This window comes from Aegilops tauschii, chromosome 7 (genome assembly GCF_002575655.3).
Source record: "Aegilops tauschii subsp. strangulata cultivar AL8/78 chromosome 7, Aet v6.0, whole genome shotgun sequence".
NCBI classification, from domain to species: domain Eukaryota; kingdom Viridiplantae; phylum Streptophyta; class Magnoliopsida; order Poales; family Poaceae; genus Aegilops; species Aegilops tauschii.
Window position 1 is genome coordinate 606,962,572 of NC_053041.3, and position 17,922 is coordinate 606,980,493.

Here is a 17,922-nt window from a genome sequence, read left to right on the forward strand (position 1 = left end):
CCCGACCACCACGATGGCCACGGTAACCTCCTCGCTGCCGATGACCCGGATCCGAAGACCCCTCAACGAAGCCCCTGGCAGGCCCCAAAAATGGCCTCTCAATCGAGCCATCACTTTGCCATGCATAGCCACGGCCACCTCCCGAGGATGAAGACCCACGGTGCTGGCCAGCGCCGTAGGCATCGTACCCGTCGTCCCCCCACTGACCCCGGGGCGCAGTAACAGTATCGTTGGTCTGCGACGACTGAGACGGACGAGCAACGACGTGGGGAGGAGGAGCCGGTCTAGGTGTCGAACCCGACGGCGCGGGAGCCCTCGGCGCGGCCCCCCTGCCCGTAGCTACGACCGCCGGAACAGCAGGAGCCACTGGCCTAGGGCCGGAGCCCGGTCCACCACGTCCTCCCGACGGCACCGCCGCTGCCGGCGGCCTCCCCACTGGCGTCCCGATAGCAACACGCGCCGCATCCGGCCTTCCCGACCCGCGACCCAGTGCTGATTTGTGAAGCGGCACACCACCACGGCCAGTAGCCGACTCCGGAGGCGGCAGCGCGCCCCGACCATTGCCTTGGCCCGGCGGCAGCGCTCCCCTGCCATTGCCTTGGCCCGGCGGCGCGACGCCGGAGGCCCGACCCGCCCCACTGGGCGCAGGCGGCCGCCTAGCCGGGGGCGCGCCTCCAGAGCCCCCATTGCTCGGAGAGGGGGGATACGACGAGCCCGACCAGGTCCGGCCTTGCGTAGTGACGGCGAGCGGCGATGTAGAACCCTAGGGCACGGCGCTGGAACGACCGAAGACGACAGCCTCGTGCATGCGCCCCGTTCCTCCGTATCGAGCGAACCCACGTCCGGCTGGGCCTCATACCCAACACTCCGCGGCCCAAACGACCTGGTCGGCCCAAGTGATCGCAAGTCAACTTGACCCACAGCCGCTTCGAACTGGGCCTCATACCCAGCCGAAGTCGGCCCAGAAGCCACAGGCGGCCCATCCGCGCCTAACAGGCGATTCAAACGCGCCTCCCGATCGGCGGCGATCCCGAATGGCTTCGCCGGCGCCGCCAGCTTCCGGCCGGCCGCCGCCGCCGTCCGTTTCTTTTCCCGCTGGCGATTGGGCACCACTTTCCATTCTGAACCAAGGTAATCCCCAAACGTGAGGGCCGGAAGACGTACCTTTGGAAGAGGACCACGCCATGGCCGGATCGCCGTTGCCGCCGTCCTCCGGTGCACGACGCGACAAGCGATCTCGATCCTCTCCGTCTTCTCCAGTCCAATCCTCGCCGGATCATCCTGCGGGTCACCTCATCTACCAGCCGCGCAACCTCCTCCGAATATCCACTCTGAAACGCCTCGCAAATATGATCTGAAGGCGTAGGGGACGCCGTCGCCGGCGAGCCGACGTCCAGATGCCGGCCACCGTCAGCATCCTCCTCCTCGTCACTCTCCATTAGCGCCCAGAAGCGTCCTCCGACACGCCGGTCGCCTCCGGCGCCGAGGTCGCGAGAGGCGCCGAGAGACCCCATAGGCCTGGCTCAGTTACATGCACCACGTTAGCTTCGATTGACTTCTTTTTTTCTTGTATAGATTTGCGCCGTATTTGTTGATCAATACTATCATGTTCTACATGACACGCCAGATCAGGCGTACAAATTTTATCTAGACAGGAGCACCATTGGCCGGCCACGTCCTGATGGAGTCGTGGAATACGTAACAACACTGCCCGTAAGTTCCTCTATGAAAATTAGTTTTCTTGCTACAAACTGGAGTATCAATGTTTCTATCAAAATATTCGCAGAAGAAACTTTATATGGACTGGTAACTACTCCCTTGATTTTAGCTAACAGACATCAACTTGAACTAGTGCGTAAACTCTTTGTAGATTTTGTACGTACAAGTAGCGTTGCTCACCTTTATATACTTCGATTAGTTCTTTTTAATTAATTCTACCCCTTGTGTGCTTGAACGAGAGGAGATCAACAAATCATTAATATCTATGGACTTCAGCAAATACTTGACGGAGATAGACACTGCAGATGCAGTCTCATCTCACAATGGTGGTACGCTCATTGTTGTTACTGGATCGTTAACCGCGCCTGATGGCGTTTGCACAAACTTTACGCAGTCGTTCTTCCTTGCACCACAAGAAGGTGGTGGCTGTTTTGTTCTCAATGACATATTTAGAATTATGCCTAAAACGTCACGACTTGTGACAAGTCAATCCGATAGTCAAGAAAATGACATCAAGGAGAATGTCGGATCTACAGTTGAATCAAGAGAGGCAGAACAAGTGAAGACTGGCCATGTACCAGTGGAGAATAAGGTTGGAGACTTGGAAGTTCCAAACCCCTCAGCTAATGTCACAACATATGAAAATTATGATGGCACCGAGCCACTTGTGCAAGCGACCAAAGAGGATCTTGAAGGGACTCATGATGCTTTTCCTCCTAAACCTCAACCTCATAAGGATGCTACTGGCAGCTCTTACGCATAAATCGTGACTTCTCTATTTTCCCATCTACTTAATGCGAGGGGTTAAGATCGATCGAGGGGCTTTGAGAACCAGGAAAAGCTCTAACTTCTAGAAAGATGGCATCGCTCTTGACCTAGGAGGAATTGCCCAACTTAAGGCAGCTCACTTTGCTTAGTATTATGTGCTATTATCATACCGCATGATATACTATTGTAGTTACTACATTCACATTGCATATTATCATACACTAGTGTTATCACTTTATTTATTTATGAAATCCCAATACAAATTGTGGATATGATCTATTTCTTGTTAGTTTATTCGTTTGATGTGCTATGATAATGTATCATAATCTGAAATATGATAAAGTTATGATCCGGGGGGATACGCATGGGGCCTATGGACAAAATTGATTTTAATTTAGCCACCCCATGACTTAAACCTACCCTCCCACCCCCCAACCCCCGCGGTCATTTCAAGTAACTATCCCCGGATTTCCATGTCTTCTGTAAGATTTTTTTTTCGAAAAGGGGATCTCCCCGGCCTCTGCATCAGAATGATGCATACGGCCATCTTATTAACGAAATAAAAGGTTCCAACAAGGTTCCAAAGTCTCCGACTGAAAAGAAATAAAAAGACAGCTCACACAGAGCTAAAGAGGCTGGTCACACAGACTAGCCAAGATAAGACGCCATAACCGACTGGCTAAAGATAGATAGGTAAACTAATTGCCTATCCTATTAGATGACCGCCATCCAAACCGGTTGAAGATATCCCGAGCTACCATCTCCCAGCGGATAGATCCAGTAACCAAATGCTCCCTGGCCTCCATCGGAGTGAGTAGCGACCATGAACGGATCACGGCCGTGGCTCGGAAAATAACCTGCAAAAAGTGAATACGTGATATTCTGTTAAAGACCAAATCATTTCTGCAAGTCCAGATAGTCCACAACAAAGCGCAAACTCCAACACGAATATGTCTCGCTAATTCAGGCTCAATCCCGGTGAGCCATGTCCCAAATAACGTAGTGACAGAATTCGGTGGAGTAATATTAAAAGCAATGTGGACCGTCCGCCAAAGTACTCTGGCAAACGGGCAATCAAAAAAAAGATGTTTGATCGTCTCGTCCCGATCACAGAAGCTACACCTCATAGGTCCTGTCCAATTACGCTTAATCAAGTTATCCTTTGTTAAAATAACCTGTTTATGGACAAACCACATAAACACTTTTATTTTCAAAGGAACTTTGACAGCCCAAACATGCTTGGAGGTAGGAATGGAGCTCGAATTAATTACATCAATATACATTGATTTCACCGTGAATACTCCAGACCTAGTCAGTTTCCAGCGTAATTCATCGGGTTGTTGAGAAAGATGGACATCCATTAGTCTCCGAACTAGATGGAGCCAATCTTCCGAACGATTGCCCACTAACGACCGTCTGAATTGAATATTAAGGGGGATGGATTGAAACACCGTAGCAACGAATACCTCACGTCGTTGAACAATGCGATATAAAGACGGATATTGAATGGCCAAGGGTGTCTCGCCAAGCCAAGTATCCTCCCAGAATCGTGTACTAGCGCCGTTGCCAATAACAACCTGTGTCCTATTAAACATAGATTGTTGTAAGATAATTTCGGTAATAAAATTCCTTATCATAATATGATACAACGTCATGGATGCTCTAGCCGCACTACCGCCCTGTCCTTCTCTAGTACATCCTCCAACTATTTACATCTACATAGGTCCGATTCCTCCCATGGCAGCCACCACCGCTGCAACCACGTCCTCGTTCCTCTTCCCCTGCCACATTTTCTCGCTGGCAGCAGCAACTCTGAGCCTGCGTAGCTACCTCGCTTTCTACTCGCACAACCAACACTAGTCTAGGATTGCTTTCCATGCCATAGATGTGTTTGGGGTCGATCCCTTCGTGGCTTGCATCGCCCAAGAAAAGGAAAGTTGTACTAAATCAGCGACGAGTAATATGGAACGGAGGGAGTATAAGGTAATAAGGACCAAGTCGTCACCATCGACAACTGCTTCTTGGGAGAGGACACATACACAAAGGTTCTGCTCAATGTACGGCCCTTACAATGATAGCAATGCTCTCTGTTTTTAGTTTTGAGTGGTGATATTTGCCCGGGGGTCAGTGGCGGAGTGTGACACGAAAGTAGGTAGTGGCTAAATTCTAAGCCCAAAATGCTAGCACAGGCCGAATAAGCCCAACGACACGAGAGTTGACTGCATCAGGAGAGAATAGTTCATGAAAAGGGTTTGAGAAAAGAAGAATGAAACAGCAATGGGGCAAAACTAATTCTTATGCCTGGACGGCCTCCCGGAGAAGCTCCAGCTAATGCTGCGACACGGTACGAACCTGCAAAACCAGTTCTCCAGATGGTGAAGCTCCAGCTGTTGCCATGTTGGCTTTTGTTAAGCTTAATTAAGCCTGGTTGACCCCAGTTTCTGTTATTTCCATATATTCATTTTTATAAGTAGTGGCAGTTGGATGAGTTATCGAGCACCCAACAATAACCATTGTTGATACTATCTAGATCGCAACATCGATCAACATATGCATGGACATTAACTAGTCGAGCTCATATTATTCAGTAACAGGGCATATACATAGCATCAAAATGGACGGAAAGAACTGCAAAAAGTGGTAGTATGCAGTATGCAACCTAATCTCTCAGGCTGTTGAAGTACCACCAAGCTAATTAAGCGGAGAATCGACCCTGATAATCAATGTTTATTCGGCTGATAAGGCCGGAACATGCTGATATCTCTGTTGTTCACCTCCTGACGCGGCCTCGCGTTCTTCTCCATGTCCTGCACGGTGGAAGGAAATCAGTCAAGTTTTTCCTCCTTTCTTTCTGCGTAGTTAAATGATGGTTGACATCAACCCAGTCAATGGCAGTTTTCATGTCTCTTTGGAAATTTTAGCCATGTTTTGGTCAACCGAATTAAAGACACAAGAGTTGAGTGCACAGGAGAGAATGGTTCATGACAAGAATTGGAGAAACAGCAGAATGAAACTGCATTGGGGGGGAAAACAAATTCTTAATTACGTACATCGTGGACGGCCTCCCGGAGAAGCTCCAGCTGGTGCCGCGACACGGTACGAACCCACAAAACCAAAGAAAAAATTGCAGAACACCAAACATGTAATGTAATAGGGCTTATGCAAGCATCTAGCCTACCCGCTTGACGATGGTCCAGATGACCCCTTGGGCGCATGGCGGGGTGGTGAGGGAGCCCACGTAGCGGTAATACACGCTGGCCCTGCCCCTCGCGCCCGGGCGTCCACCACCCCCACCTTCTCCTCCCTCTCCCGCTGCTCCGCGATCATCTCCAGATATGGCTCCAGCTGATCATTCAGGAGGACTAGAGTTACATTTTTTTTTTCTTCCAAAAAAGAGGATTACCCCCGGCCTCTGCATCAAAATGATGCATGCGGCCATCTTGCAACTTTATAACAAGAGGCGCCTGAGTTGATTAAGAAATCACTCATGGCGGCAATGCGTGTGCGTGCGCCCCATGTTGGCTTTAGTTAAGCTTAACGAATTGAGCCTTGTTGACTAGTTGCTTGGTTGAAGAAATAGGATGAAAGAGAGAAAGAAGCAAATTAGGGGTGTACCTTGTGCAGGAAGGGGTCACGGGCACCGATCTCGTAGAGGACGCCGATGACGGCGGCTTTTCCCTGGGCGCTCTGGTGCACCATGTGCAGCTCCATGTCGTACCGGCGGCCGTTGACGCTGTGCTCCGTGGGCGCGTGCCAGTGCAGCTGCCGGAGGTGGTACGCCGTGCCGTCGATCGACACGCTCCCGGCGTCGCCCTCGAAACGCACCTGCATATCCAAGCATTCACGGTTAATCAAGCAGGCCATTACTACTTGAAAACGGATGGGTAACGTTGGATACCATGATGTCGTGGCCGCGGTTGACGATGGATGCGTTAGCGGGGGCGTAGGAGTGGTTCAGGTGGCCGAGGCGGCGCACCAGGGACACGCGCGGGCCGGCGAGGTCGATGGGTGACTGCATCTCCCCGCTGCCGCACGCCGACCACTCCTCCCTGATCTCGCCCCAGTGCGCCGGCCCGTTCTCCGCGTCCACCGAGTAGCTGAACTCCTCCTCGTGCTCTACAATCAGGACATCATGCAACGGACATGAATCCTCAAGACATGCACGCACGGCATGGCGTCGATCGGCAGTGGATGATGGAGCTCACGTACCGGTCTCCTGCTGGGCTCTTGCTGTCGGGACGGCCGAGAGGAGGACGGAGGCGGAGAAGAGGAGAAGGAGGAGAGCCGCCGCCGACGCCGAGATGGCGTGGTGGAGGCCCCGACGTGGACGCATGTTGTCTACGTGTTGTGTGTCGGCTCGTCTGCTTGTGGAGCTGATGAGTCGTTGTGCGGCTGGAATATATAAAGCGAGGAGAATGGCACGGGTCAGGCGTGGCCGGCCGCGTTAGGTATTTGGAAGCTAAGCTGCTACGGCGTAGGTACTGACGTGACGTAGGTACACACATTAAAATTCAGAGCTAAATCGATGGGTTGGCTTCAGAGTTTAGAGCAATGGCGCCCCTAATGCCATCTTAACCGCGCAAAGTCATTTTAAGCGGTGATGCTATCTGTCTGATAGATCTCACACCGCTCATATTTTCTGAGATGCGTGCGAGCTATGGCCCATCTAGATGTATCACACGTATCTTCTTTTACGTATTTCAAAGTCAAATCACGGCACGGGTCCTACCATAGTCGGAAAATAGACACATGCATGTTACACATCTTTCTTTTCTCACTCAAGCACAAGCTCCCTCTTTCATAAATCCATCACTTTTATTTTTATTTGCAGAATTTGGATGATTCATATCTCTTAAAAAAAATCTGTTTCTGAATTTTCTTATATACTTGAACTCCTGGCATCAAGACCTTTAGAACAAGATCAAACCTGGGTACATTTGAAACATGCTTAATTTTGACATTTCACAATTCATATGTGAAACAAACATTTTTCAGTAGAAAATATGAAACAAACCTATTTTCACTAGAAAAAAAATGTGAAACCAACCTATTTCACGGGAAACCTATTTACCGCAAATATCAAACTTAAATGTCAATTTGTGAAACTGATTATTTGAAAATGTGTAACAGTTTATTTCAAAAGAGTGAAATATGTTACTTAAAAAATGTGCAATTGAAATAGATGTAATTTTTGTGAAACAAGCCAGTGAAAAATTAAATGTAGGTTCTTGAAACAAAAACAATATGTAACTAAAATGTCAAGTTGTGAAGCTGATTATTCGAAAAGAGTGAAATATGTTATTATGAAATATATTTTTAAATGAGTGAAATATGTTATTATGGATCTTTTTTGAAATGAGTAAAATGATTGAGATATGTTATATCAAATGAGTGAAATCTGTTTTGGAATAGGTGAAATCGGTTTTAAAATGAGTAAAACATGTTGTTTATGAAATTAGTGAAATATGTTATTCTGAAATATTTTTCTAAATGGGTGAAGTATGTTATTAGGAAAGAAGTGAAATGTGTTCTTGTGAAATCAATTTTTTAAACTCATTCGAAATATGTTCAAGGTCGGTCTTGTTTTAAAAGGTCTCTTCAACATGAGTTCAAATATATTTAAAAATTTAAAACGAATTTTTTTAGGAGATATGAATGATTTTAAGTTAGCAGAGGTCAAATAAATGGATGAATTAGTTTGGATGGGAGAAGCGAGAGAATGGGAAGCACACGCATACAAGACTACTTTACCATCTGACTAAAATCTGAAATTGGTGGGACCCGTGTATCGTATTTATAGATTGTGTGTATTACGGTGTCCCGAACTAAGGGTCTTTACACGATGGTAAATGATGCACGAGTTTTTACCCAGGTTCAGGCTCTCCTGAGAGAGAAATCCATACATCCTACTTGTGTTTTAGTGCTTTTGGATGAAGTACAAAGTACTGATGCTCTACCTCGAGATCGCTGTGTGTCATCTACATGCCCGACCCCTCGGTTTATATAGGTACCGGGGGTCTAGGATTACATCCTAGTCGGCTATGCACACCGAGAACGGGTTATGGACGACTTCTAATATCTTGGAGTATATGGCATGTCTTTGGGAGCCTTTCATTTGCCACGAGCACCACCTTGATGTGGCCCACTGGTGAACTGACATGTGGGTCCTCGCCCTGGCCCACCAGGCTAGGAGACGACGTGGTGAGAGACCCCCATTCGAGACAACGTTAATATGTGGCATGGAAAGGAAGGAGCAGTGTCGTTTGTGCACATGGAAAGTGAGGTATCTACGCCGGGTCAAGGCTGCCTCTGCCAGCGAGGAAATGTGGCAATGAAGAGGGACGAGGAAACCATTATGGCGCTGGTGGCTGCGATGGGAAGAATGGAAGGGAAATATAGGAGCTAAGAGGTCAATGTTGGGAGTTGTATTGGAGAAGGACGAGGTGATCGTGTAGGCTAGAGCATCCATGACCTACCTAGAAGGAATGAGACCGGCTATCGCAAGTTGGGTGGGGGGGGGGGGGGGGGGAGACCTAGCCGCCATGTCAGGAGCAACAGAAGTTGCATCAGGGCAACAGTGATAGAATCGAGAACGACTGAGACACACCGCATGATGGTAAAAGCGATAGGCGTGGCAGGCAAAGCCATGTGTACATAGCCCCTAGCTCGTAACTTTGGCATTTTTGTATTATGAACATCAAACAAAAAAATTAATAAGAAGTAAATCATATCCACAATGTTGTATTGGGATCCAGAAATAAAGAAATAAAGTCTCGATACTGATGTATGATACTATGTGATGTGAATGTACAATATTATATATCATGCACTATGGTACTAACACATAATACTAAGCAATGCGAGTGGCCTTAAGTTGGAGAATTCCTTCTTGGGTCAAGAGCAATGCCACCTTTCTAAAAGAATTTAGGGCATTTTTATGGCTTTGAGACCCACTCGATCAAACTTAACCCCTCACATTAAGTAGACGGGAAAACAGGGAAGTCACAGTTGACGCGTAAGACCTGCTAGTAGTGTCCTTTTGAGGTTGATTAGGTTGAGATGATGGAGGAGAAGCAGCAACAGGATCCTCTTTGGTCACTTGCAGAAATAGATCGATGTCATCATAATTTTCATCTGCCGTGCCATTAGCAATGGGGTTTAGAACTACCAAGTCACCAACCTTATTCTACGCCGACACATGGTCAGTACTCACCCGCTCCACCTCTCTTGGTTCAGCAATAGATCCGACATCCTGCTTGATCTCATTTTGATGATTGTCGGCTTGACTCACCACAGGTGGCGACGTCTCAGGCATAATTCTTAATATATCACTTTGGACAAAATAGCCACCTTCTATTGGTGCAAGGAAGAACGACTGGTTAAATTTCTGGCAAGCACCATCAGACATGGTTAACGATCCAGTGACAACAATGCGCACACCACCATTGAGAGATGGCACTCCATCTACAGTATGTATCAGAATCTTCAAGTATTTGCTGAAGTCCATAGACATTAAGTTTTTCTTGATCTCCTGCGTTGTTCAGACAAAAGGGTTATATATATAGAACTAATAAGAAGAACCATTCTGTCGTTTAAACAAAGATTAATTCTGTCGAAGTATATAGAGACGGGCACCATATTGATTAATTGTAGCAACAAAACTGAATTTCAAATATACATATACAGGAACTTACGGGCAGTGTTGTCACATATTCCACGACTCCATCCGAACCTGCCCGGCCAATGGTGCTGCTGTCTTTATAAAATTTGTACGCCTGGTCTGGTGTCGCGTGCAGACTCTGGTAGTAATGCTTAACGAAAAAGGAGAGAAGTTCTAACACTTCCTCTGGAGGGGTATCACGAGAATCAGCTTGCATCGCCATTGCTGAAAGGAAATTATACATTAACGGGTATATAAACTGAGAGAATGTATATTGTAGTATGAGCATAAAGAGATGCTAACATTAATTAAAAGGAACAATGCAGAGAATCGAAGATTATCGAACAAGATGAATGAATAAATAGAAGATGCAGGCAGAGAAATTTTGAGAAGGACGAGGAGATAGAAGGGGCGACGGTACCTCGATCAAGCACGGAGATATCGAGGGCGAGTCGCCGGCCGGCCGGCGCAGGCTAAAACCCTAGAAGCAACACGAAACAGCAGCGGAGGATGGTTTTTCGCCGGACACGCGAGCGAGCACAGCAGCAGGGGAGGAGGCGGCCGGGTTAATTTAAAACGCAGTTGTTCACTTGTTCTCCGATTCCGATTGCGATTCCGTTTCCTATTTCCCTTGCCGGTTGTGCGCGCGAGCGGCTGAGCGACATGAGCGGCCAGGAGACGGTGGCCGGTCTCCTTTCTCTACATGGAGACGACGGTGACCGGTTTCGACTGACTTTTGCTGTCAACACAAAACGAGAAGAGGCTTGATTTTGACCAATCCAAGACCAGCCCCGTCAGCTCTTTTTTTTTTTAGCAAAACCAGCCCGTCAGTTTTTTTTAGGGATCGTAACTTTATTAAAATTGAACAATATTCAACGGGGTACAAAGAGGGCCATGAAGGGATATAACAAATTTTACAGCAGTGATAACAAATTTTACAACATTATGCGCCTTCTGATTGGAAGCTCGACCTTCGAATATAAAATCACAGCTGACAAAACATGCTCTTTCCTGTTTATCTCTTTCACAGCAGTGATATGGGGGCCTCCCAACCCCTTTGTGATGTCGTCCACTGCTAGTTTGCAGCCACGGGCAATTACCAAATGATTCGAAAATCGATCAGCCGCAAGTGGCAAGGTCTCTCAACATGCTATGGCCTCTAGCGATGTTGGATTATTGACACCAGGTAGAACAATAGCTGAAGACCCGAGGTACTGACCCATCATGAGACAAGCCGTCGTCTACATGGATTTTAACATGACCAATCGGAGGCGGTTTCCAAGCTCTTTGCACATTGACCACATGTGTGTGTCTCGCCGGATTGGTCGCAGTGGACTAGTTCATTTTTCAATGTCAATCAGCCCCGTCAGTTGAACGATGACGGACCCGAACAAAGAGCCCAACCCATGTGAGCTCATGGGGGAGGAGGAGTTGACCCACCATTCGATTTGAGGCTTCGACGTGTTCGCCGGTTTTCCAGTTATTAAATCAGGCATTGGTTTGTCTCAAAAAAAAAATCAGGCATCGGTGGAGAAAGATATGCTAATATCATGAGAGAAATCAATATCTCAGCACAGAGTTCCTTCCCGCTCCTTCATCTTCGAAGGACAGGAGTCTAATATCAAGGCACATATAGCCTCCCTAAATTCGCTCTCAATCTTCCTGAAGGACGCTAGCCAATCGATATTCACTGTATTACTGTAAACCATATTTTTTATCAATATAAATTGGATTGTGTTTAGCTTAAAAAAAAGAGTGATCTTGGTTTCTGGTTTGGCGGTCGGGATTGACAGGGATGGCTAAGGTTGTGGTGCTAATAGGCAAGGTTCGATTCTGACGAGTACTTTAATATTTATTTCTAACTTATTTAATGCTATTGTATTTTTAATCCCCGTTTAAAACTTAGGAACCAAAAAATCTTAGGATTGAAATATCACATGAATTGTCTTGTTACCTGAATTCCTACATGAATTCAAAACACATGAATGCTCCAAAACTGCTGTTTGGGCACTATATATAGGGAAAACTCAGAGATTGTAAACACCAGGAGAAGAAAACATGAGGTAAGACCTCATGTTTGCTTTCCTCCAAAATTTATATGAATTGGCTCATTCCATAGGAATCTTGCTAAGCTATTTCTTTGTTTTCAAATGGCATCATAAGAAGTTCTCCTATAGGAATTCAATCATCCAAAATTATCATGCTTTTCTTTCCAAACAGGGGCATCACTTTATGGAAATGATAAAATCCGAATGTCCGATTTTTAACCATGCAAATCAAACATTTTTATGGCAATTTTAGTTGACGTGAGAATGGCAAGTTCATTAGTTACCACTTAGCAAGCATGACAATTTTCTAGCAAATAAAACTGAGGGTGGATTTGCCATGTTTATCAACTAAGCTAGCCAGGACCAAGAAATATAAATTGCCACAAAAAAGTTAGGTTTGCCATGGTCAAATCCCGAACGTCCGGGACTTATCGGCGTCCTAGCTTTATCTGTCCCAACCCCTTCTCATTGTAGGTTGTTTGTTACCAAAATAATAGAACTATTTTGAAATAGATGACTCCCTGGCCAATCTTTTTCGAATTTGTTATAAAATATTCATTTTTCTGAGGGATAAATCATTATTCTCAAGCTTGAATCTCAGTCGCCAACTCAAAAGTCATTATTCATATGATTGTTATTGTTTCCACCAAATCAATTGAACTAGGTGTGGGCTCATTAGATATGTCCTGACCACCATTTTCCTCAAACCGCATTTTACAGAAACATGATTTCACTTTTGGATATTCTGTGTCATGTTTTCTATATATATATACTTAATAAAAGAATATTGTTCCTTTTTCTGCCAGGCAAAGTGATTCGTCCAACATTTCATTCTTTTACCAAGCATCATTTCTTGGAACCCACCTTAACTGTCCCACCTTTTATTGACTTACCGAATAAACTTATATTTTCTTTGGTAAGCTAACAAATGATTATAGAAAATAAAATCCTAAAATATGGGCAGGTTAATCACAGGGCAGGATTTGGTAAATATTTATTTACATGTTCACATTACTATGGACTGGTAAATCATGGGCTAAAATAATAGAATATTTATACATGTTGCAATGCACATGCAATTACCTAGTTACACCATTAAAAGTATTGCACTTTTGGACGTAGCGTGCATCATTTTATTTTCTTGGGTGAAGTTTATTTATTGCAATTGTTGTAGGAATCGAGAGAAACTAAAGAGTAAGCATAGTTAAAAGGAATTATAAATTCCCGGCGAAACCGTGGGAAAGCTCTAAAACCTAGTCTTGAGATGAGAAAGAACTTACACCAGGTCATTCAAAAAGATGCATTCTTTGTTTAATTATTTTAGTTCTGGTCTATTTACTAACTGATTAATTTTGTCATGCAGGAGAATAGAGAAATTTTTAGGGGTTCCTCTAGTGCTACACATCCACCTCCACAACCACCACCTCAACACCAAACTTCACAGATGCCAGCATCATCTGCTCCACCTCCTAAAGCAATGAGGAACAGAAAAACAACAGCAAATAAGAGAGGTTCAACATCAACAGTTTCAGCAGAAGCAGCCAGGTCTTCACCAGCACCTGTAACAGGATCAGCATCAACAAGAGCTCCAAGAGGATCAACATCAACAAGAACATTCAATGCACCAAGAACATCCACTGGAGAACCAGGGATATTGGCAGGCAAGAGGAAGAGGAAACCTCCTAGCAAGTTTGCATCCTATTTCAATGCTAGTGGAAACTATTGAAACTCTGTTTCTAAGTTTGTGTTCTGCTACTTAGTTTGAGTGTATGGTACTAAGTTTGTGTTCTGCTACTAAATGTGTGTTGTGCTACTAGCCTGCTTAAATTCAGACATGTGAACTTGTGGACAATGTTGAATGTATGGTACTTATTTGTGCCCAATACCAATGGGCTAAGTGCTACTGATTTGTTTTGATTTGTTTTTTGTTTTACTTTGCCATTTGTACAGTTTAGGTGCATGTTGTAATTGTTTTAATTTGTTTTATTTGTTTAACATTGCCATTTCCACAGTTCAGAAGTTACTGCCAAATTAATTTTAGAAAAAAAATTCTGCACAAAAAAGTCTGGCCTAGGGCTCGAACCCAGGACCAGTTTGTTGTAACCATGCGTTCAATACCAATGGGCTAGTGCTGGTGATTTGTTTGACTAGCACTGGCCTAACTTATTATGTGTTGTTAGCTACGTCGTCTGTTCAGCTTGCGTTGCAGCCGACAGCGTGGTGAGCGTGCGTTGAGTAAAACCAGCCGTTTCGGATTCTACGACTTAATTACGTGTCCACCCACCACGCCCTCTGCTCACTCGCCCACTCGCCACGCTCGCACCGCCCACTCCACTTCCCCCTCTCTCCTGTCAAAATCGCCGCCGACAACCACCGCCACCGCCGTCGCCATGGACTGGCAGCTGGCCATCGAAGGTCTCGCCGGCAACAACCAGGAGATGCGCGCGCAGTACAGGGAGATCGCACGCTGGTTCCCCAGTCTGGCGATGCTGAGGAACCACGCCCGCGGCCTCGTGAAGATGATGACAGCTGCTGAAAAGCAGCGCGCCTTCCCAGCCGGCCGCACCATCCCGCCGCCGACCATTCTGCTGTGGGAGACCCCCGTCCCCAGGCAGCGCGCCCGGTGGTGGATGTACCGCTCATCCACCACGCCGCCGGCCGCCGCGGACCACATCACCGACGCCGTCCTCGCTCTCCCAGCTCCAATCAACAACGCCTACCAGGGGAGGCGCAATCCATGGGTCCTTGGGCCCTCTGACGACTCTGACGGCGAGTCCTCTGACGACGAGTCCAGTGACGATGATGAGGACGAGCCCTCTGACGACTCGGACGACGAGGTGGATGAGGTCGTCGTCCTCTCCGACGACGAGCCTGAACTGCAACTGCTGGCTCCGGTCCTCGACGCCGTGGAGGGGGATAGGAACCTCCCAATCCACGTGGATGCGCTGCCGGAGGTCGTCGATCTCCCAGACGGCGTCGTCGTGAAGCAAGAACAAGATGGCGGCGAGGAAGAGGTGCTAGAGCCGGCGCCGGTCAAGAAGAAGAGGGCGGCCGTGACTGCGGTGCGCCGCTCCCAGCGCTTGAAGATGCTGAAGAAGAAGGAGTGAAGTGCTGCCTTCAGTTACTTCAGTGCACTAATGTTCAGTTTCGTCAGTCCTGAACTTTCGTAAGTTCAGTAAGTTCCTAGGTTCAGTTTCGTCAGGCACTATCTACTACTAGTTGCTATTTATGTCAGGCACTATCTACTACTAGTTGTTATCTATGTCAGACTATGAATGGAAGTACTATCTATCTATGACAGACTGTCTATATATGTTACTTGCTACTTGCTACTTACTACATATGTTAAGTTATTTGTCAGACTATCTAAGCTAACTGCTATATGTGTTACTTGCTACTTCCAACTATGTCACTACTGTCAGTTATCCACACATGATATATGCAGAGTAAAACAGCCTCATCGTAGATAAAACATTCTTACTTACTTAACTTAGCATGAGTACTCACTTAGCATAGTAGGTCTTAACATAATAGTCATTACATCATAGATAAAACCAACTAGTTCTTAAACCATAACAGTACCTCCCTCCCTCATACCTTTCTGAAAGCACATGAAACTTTCCCAAAATATACACCTAACATGCATGACATTCCAAGGCCAGCTATATATATAGGCCTACTAATTACTTAACCCACACACCAACCACTTCACTCATTCATAATTGCCTTGATCCTCTCCAGCTTATCTTTGCTGGCATGCCCAGCATTGAGCAGATCAGCAATCAGATACTCCAGCTTCTTCTTCTCTTGCTTAAGTAGGTCCCTGTCCCCCTCCACTTCCTTCATGGCCTTCCTCATGTTCTGAATGATATCTGCTTGGCTTTGAAGAATGCACCTTTGCTCCTTGGCAAGCTTCAGCTTTTCCATACTTAACTCAATCTTTGCCTGATCCTCAAGTTGTTTCTTCTTCTCATTTAGTTCATTGTTTGCCTGACTGGTATAGTCCATGTCATGAGACATCTTGCCATCTTGATAGTCAAATAGCTTGGATACATCTTCCACCAACTGGCTGTAGTTGTTTGACAGGAAATCAATTTCCTTCTGTAGCTTGGCCACCTCCTTCTCATGGGCTTGTTTGTCATTCACCCTTCCCAAGTTCTGCTCATGGTACATGTCCCAAATCCTGGTTAGGCACCTTTGTAGAATCTCTGGCCAAGGACCATCCACCCACTCCACAACCCCACAGTTCACACCTACATCCTACAGAAGCAATTATTTATAATTAAGCACAAAGCACTTAGTAACAAACTTAGTACAGATAACTAAAGTTATAAAGTCATTTCATTTAACTGAAACCCTTCGTTTACATCAATATGCTCTCTGAATTATGCAAACATAATTCTTTCACAGTAAGCACACACCACCTGACTTAGCATCAGAGATAATTTCAGTTAACAGCTATATTTAGCAGTAGATACCAATTCATTTAACTCTGTTCTTTTTCAGTTAACAGCTATATTCAGTAAACACCTAACTAATACATTCAGTTCACAGTACACTAAAGATCTCTGCATGTAGGTGTTCTCAGGTTCAGTCATGTATTGAATTCAGTTAACTAAAGATCTACTTTCACATATAGCTTCCATATGTATGGCACTTTCAAGTTTCAGTTCTAAACTACAGCACACATCTCTGCACCACATGCTGCACCACACATCTCCAGCAGCAAAACACATCACACATCTCCACCAGCAAAACAAGTTAGCGTTCAAGATTAAATACCTGCTGCACAGGACAACCCAGGAATCGCCTCCCAGTCAAAGCACCTTCAAAAGCCACCATCTTCTTCGGCCTCTGATGATGCATCATGCACGTCGGCTCAGATTCAGTGTAAGAACCACAGAAAGATGGTTCCACCACACTGTCAGGGGTTTCCTGCAAAAAAAACTTCGAATCAAACCAAAAGCAACTTGGAATCTCCAATTTGGATGAACTAACCCTAACCCTTACTCTGTTTCACCATTATGCACTTACAAAGAGCTGAGGATCCATTGAAACCATGTTGATGTCCTCGTCCGAGCTCTCCTCGTCATTCTAGGATGGCATCCTCAACTTCTACCGGCAGCAATGGCCGCGGCCGCGACGGCGATAGGCTGACGTAGCTCAGAGCACCAGGGAGAGGGAGAGGATGAGGACGAGGAGAGCGAGCGAGGAGGAAGAGACTGAGCGAGTGGCCGAGCTCGCTCTCACTTATTGGCCCACTGACAGCCGCCGTTCTCACAGCGGACGGGCCGTTAACGGCCGTCAACGCGCGGCGGCCGACCGTTAGCCTGCGTGGCAATTGATTCGCGGGCCCAACCGGTCAGATTCGGGGTTAGCGCGGGCGAAGCGAGCGCTTTCGCGACTTGATAGTTTTTTTGCCATGGTTTAGGACAAATTTGGTAGTTTTTCGCACAAAAACGTAGAGTGGTAGTTTTTCGTCACGTTTCCGTCAATTGTGGTAGTTTTTGGTTAAATACTCGATTGTGTCCATGTTTTGTAGTGTGTAGCGCACATTACGGTCTGATGATAGTTATTTTTCGATCTAGAAAGAAGTTATGAAATTGACTTGGCCCCCTATACCAAAATCCTGGCTCCGCCCCTGTCTCGGCTGTTGTTATTAGCTCCGAATGCAACACATCGATTTAGTTAAGAGTCGAGGACAAGCAGAACACATCCCGGATATTA

At 46.2% G+C, this 17,922-nt stretch overlaps 3 protein-coding genes across 3 annotated transcripts; 1 reads left to right on the forward strand and 2 right to left on the reverse strand.

Moving 5' to 3' along the window:
* Positions 1 to 1,984: 1,984 nt before the first annotated feature.
* LOC109743118 (nuclear transport factor 2-like) lies at positions 1,985 to 2,482 on the forward strand. Its single transcript, XM_040396248.2, has one exon. The coding sequence runs from the start codon at positions 1,985 to 1,987 to the stop codon at positions 2,480 to 2,482; it is 498 nt and encodes a 165-aa protein (XP_040252182.2).
* Positions 2,483 to 5,884: 3,402 nt separating this feature from the next.
* On the reverse strand, positions 5,885 to 10,370 carry LOC109743132 (alpha carbonic anhydrase 7-like). The gene is made up of 3 exons (XM_073504545.1): positions 10,220 to 10,370; positions 6,386 to 6,603; positions 5,885 to 6,312 (listed from the first exon to the last, which is right to left on the reverse strand). Exons 1-3 carry the CDS (start codon positions 10,368 to 10,370, stop codon positions 6,091 to 6,093), a joined length of 591 nt encoding a protein of 196 aa, XP_073360646.1. The 3' UTR covers positions 5,885 to 6,090.
* A 5,305-nt stretch (positions 10,371 to 15,675) lies between these two features.
* LOC109743116 (uncharacterized) lies at positions 15,676 to 17,358 on the reverse strand. Its single transcript, XM_020302198.4, has 3 exons — positions 17,230 to 17,358; positions 16,978 to 17,130; positions 15,676 to 16,455 (listed from the first exon to the last, which is right to left on the reverse strand). Exons 1-3 carry the CDS (start codon positions 17,254 to 17,256, stop codon positions 15,904 to 15,906), a joined length of 732 nt encoding a protein of 243 aa, XP_020157787.2. The 5' UTR covers positions 17,257 to 17,358; the 3' UTR covers positions 15,676 to 15,903.
* Between the last annotated feature and the right edge of the window lie 564 nt (positions 17,359 to 17,922).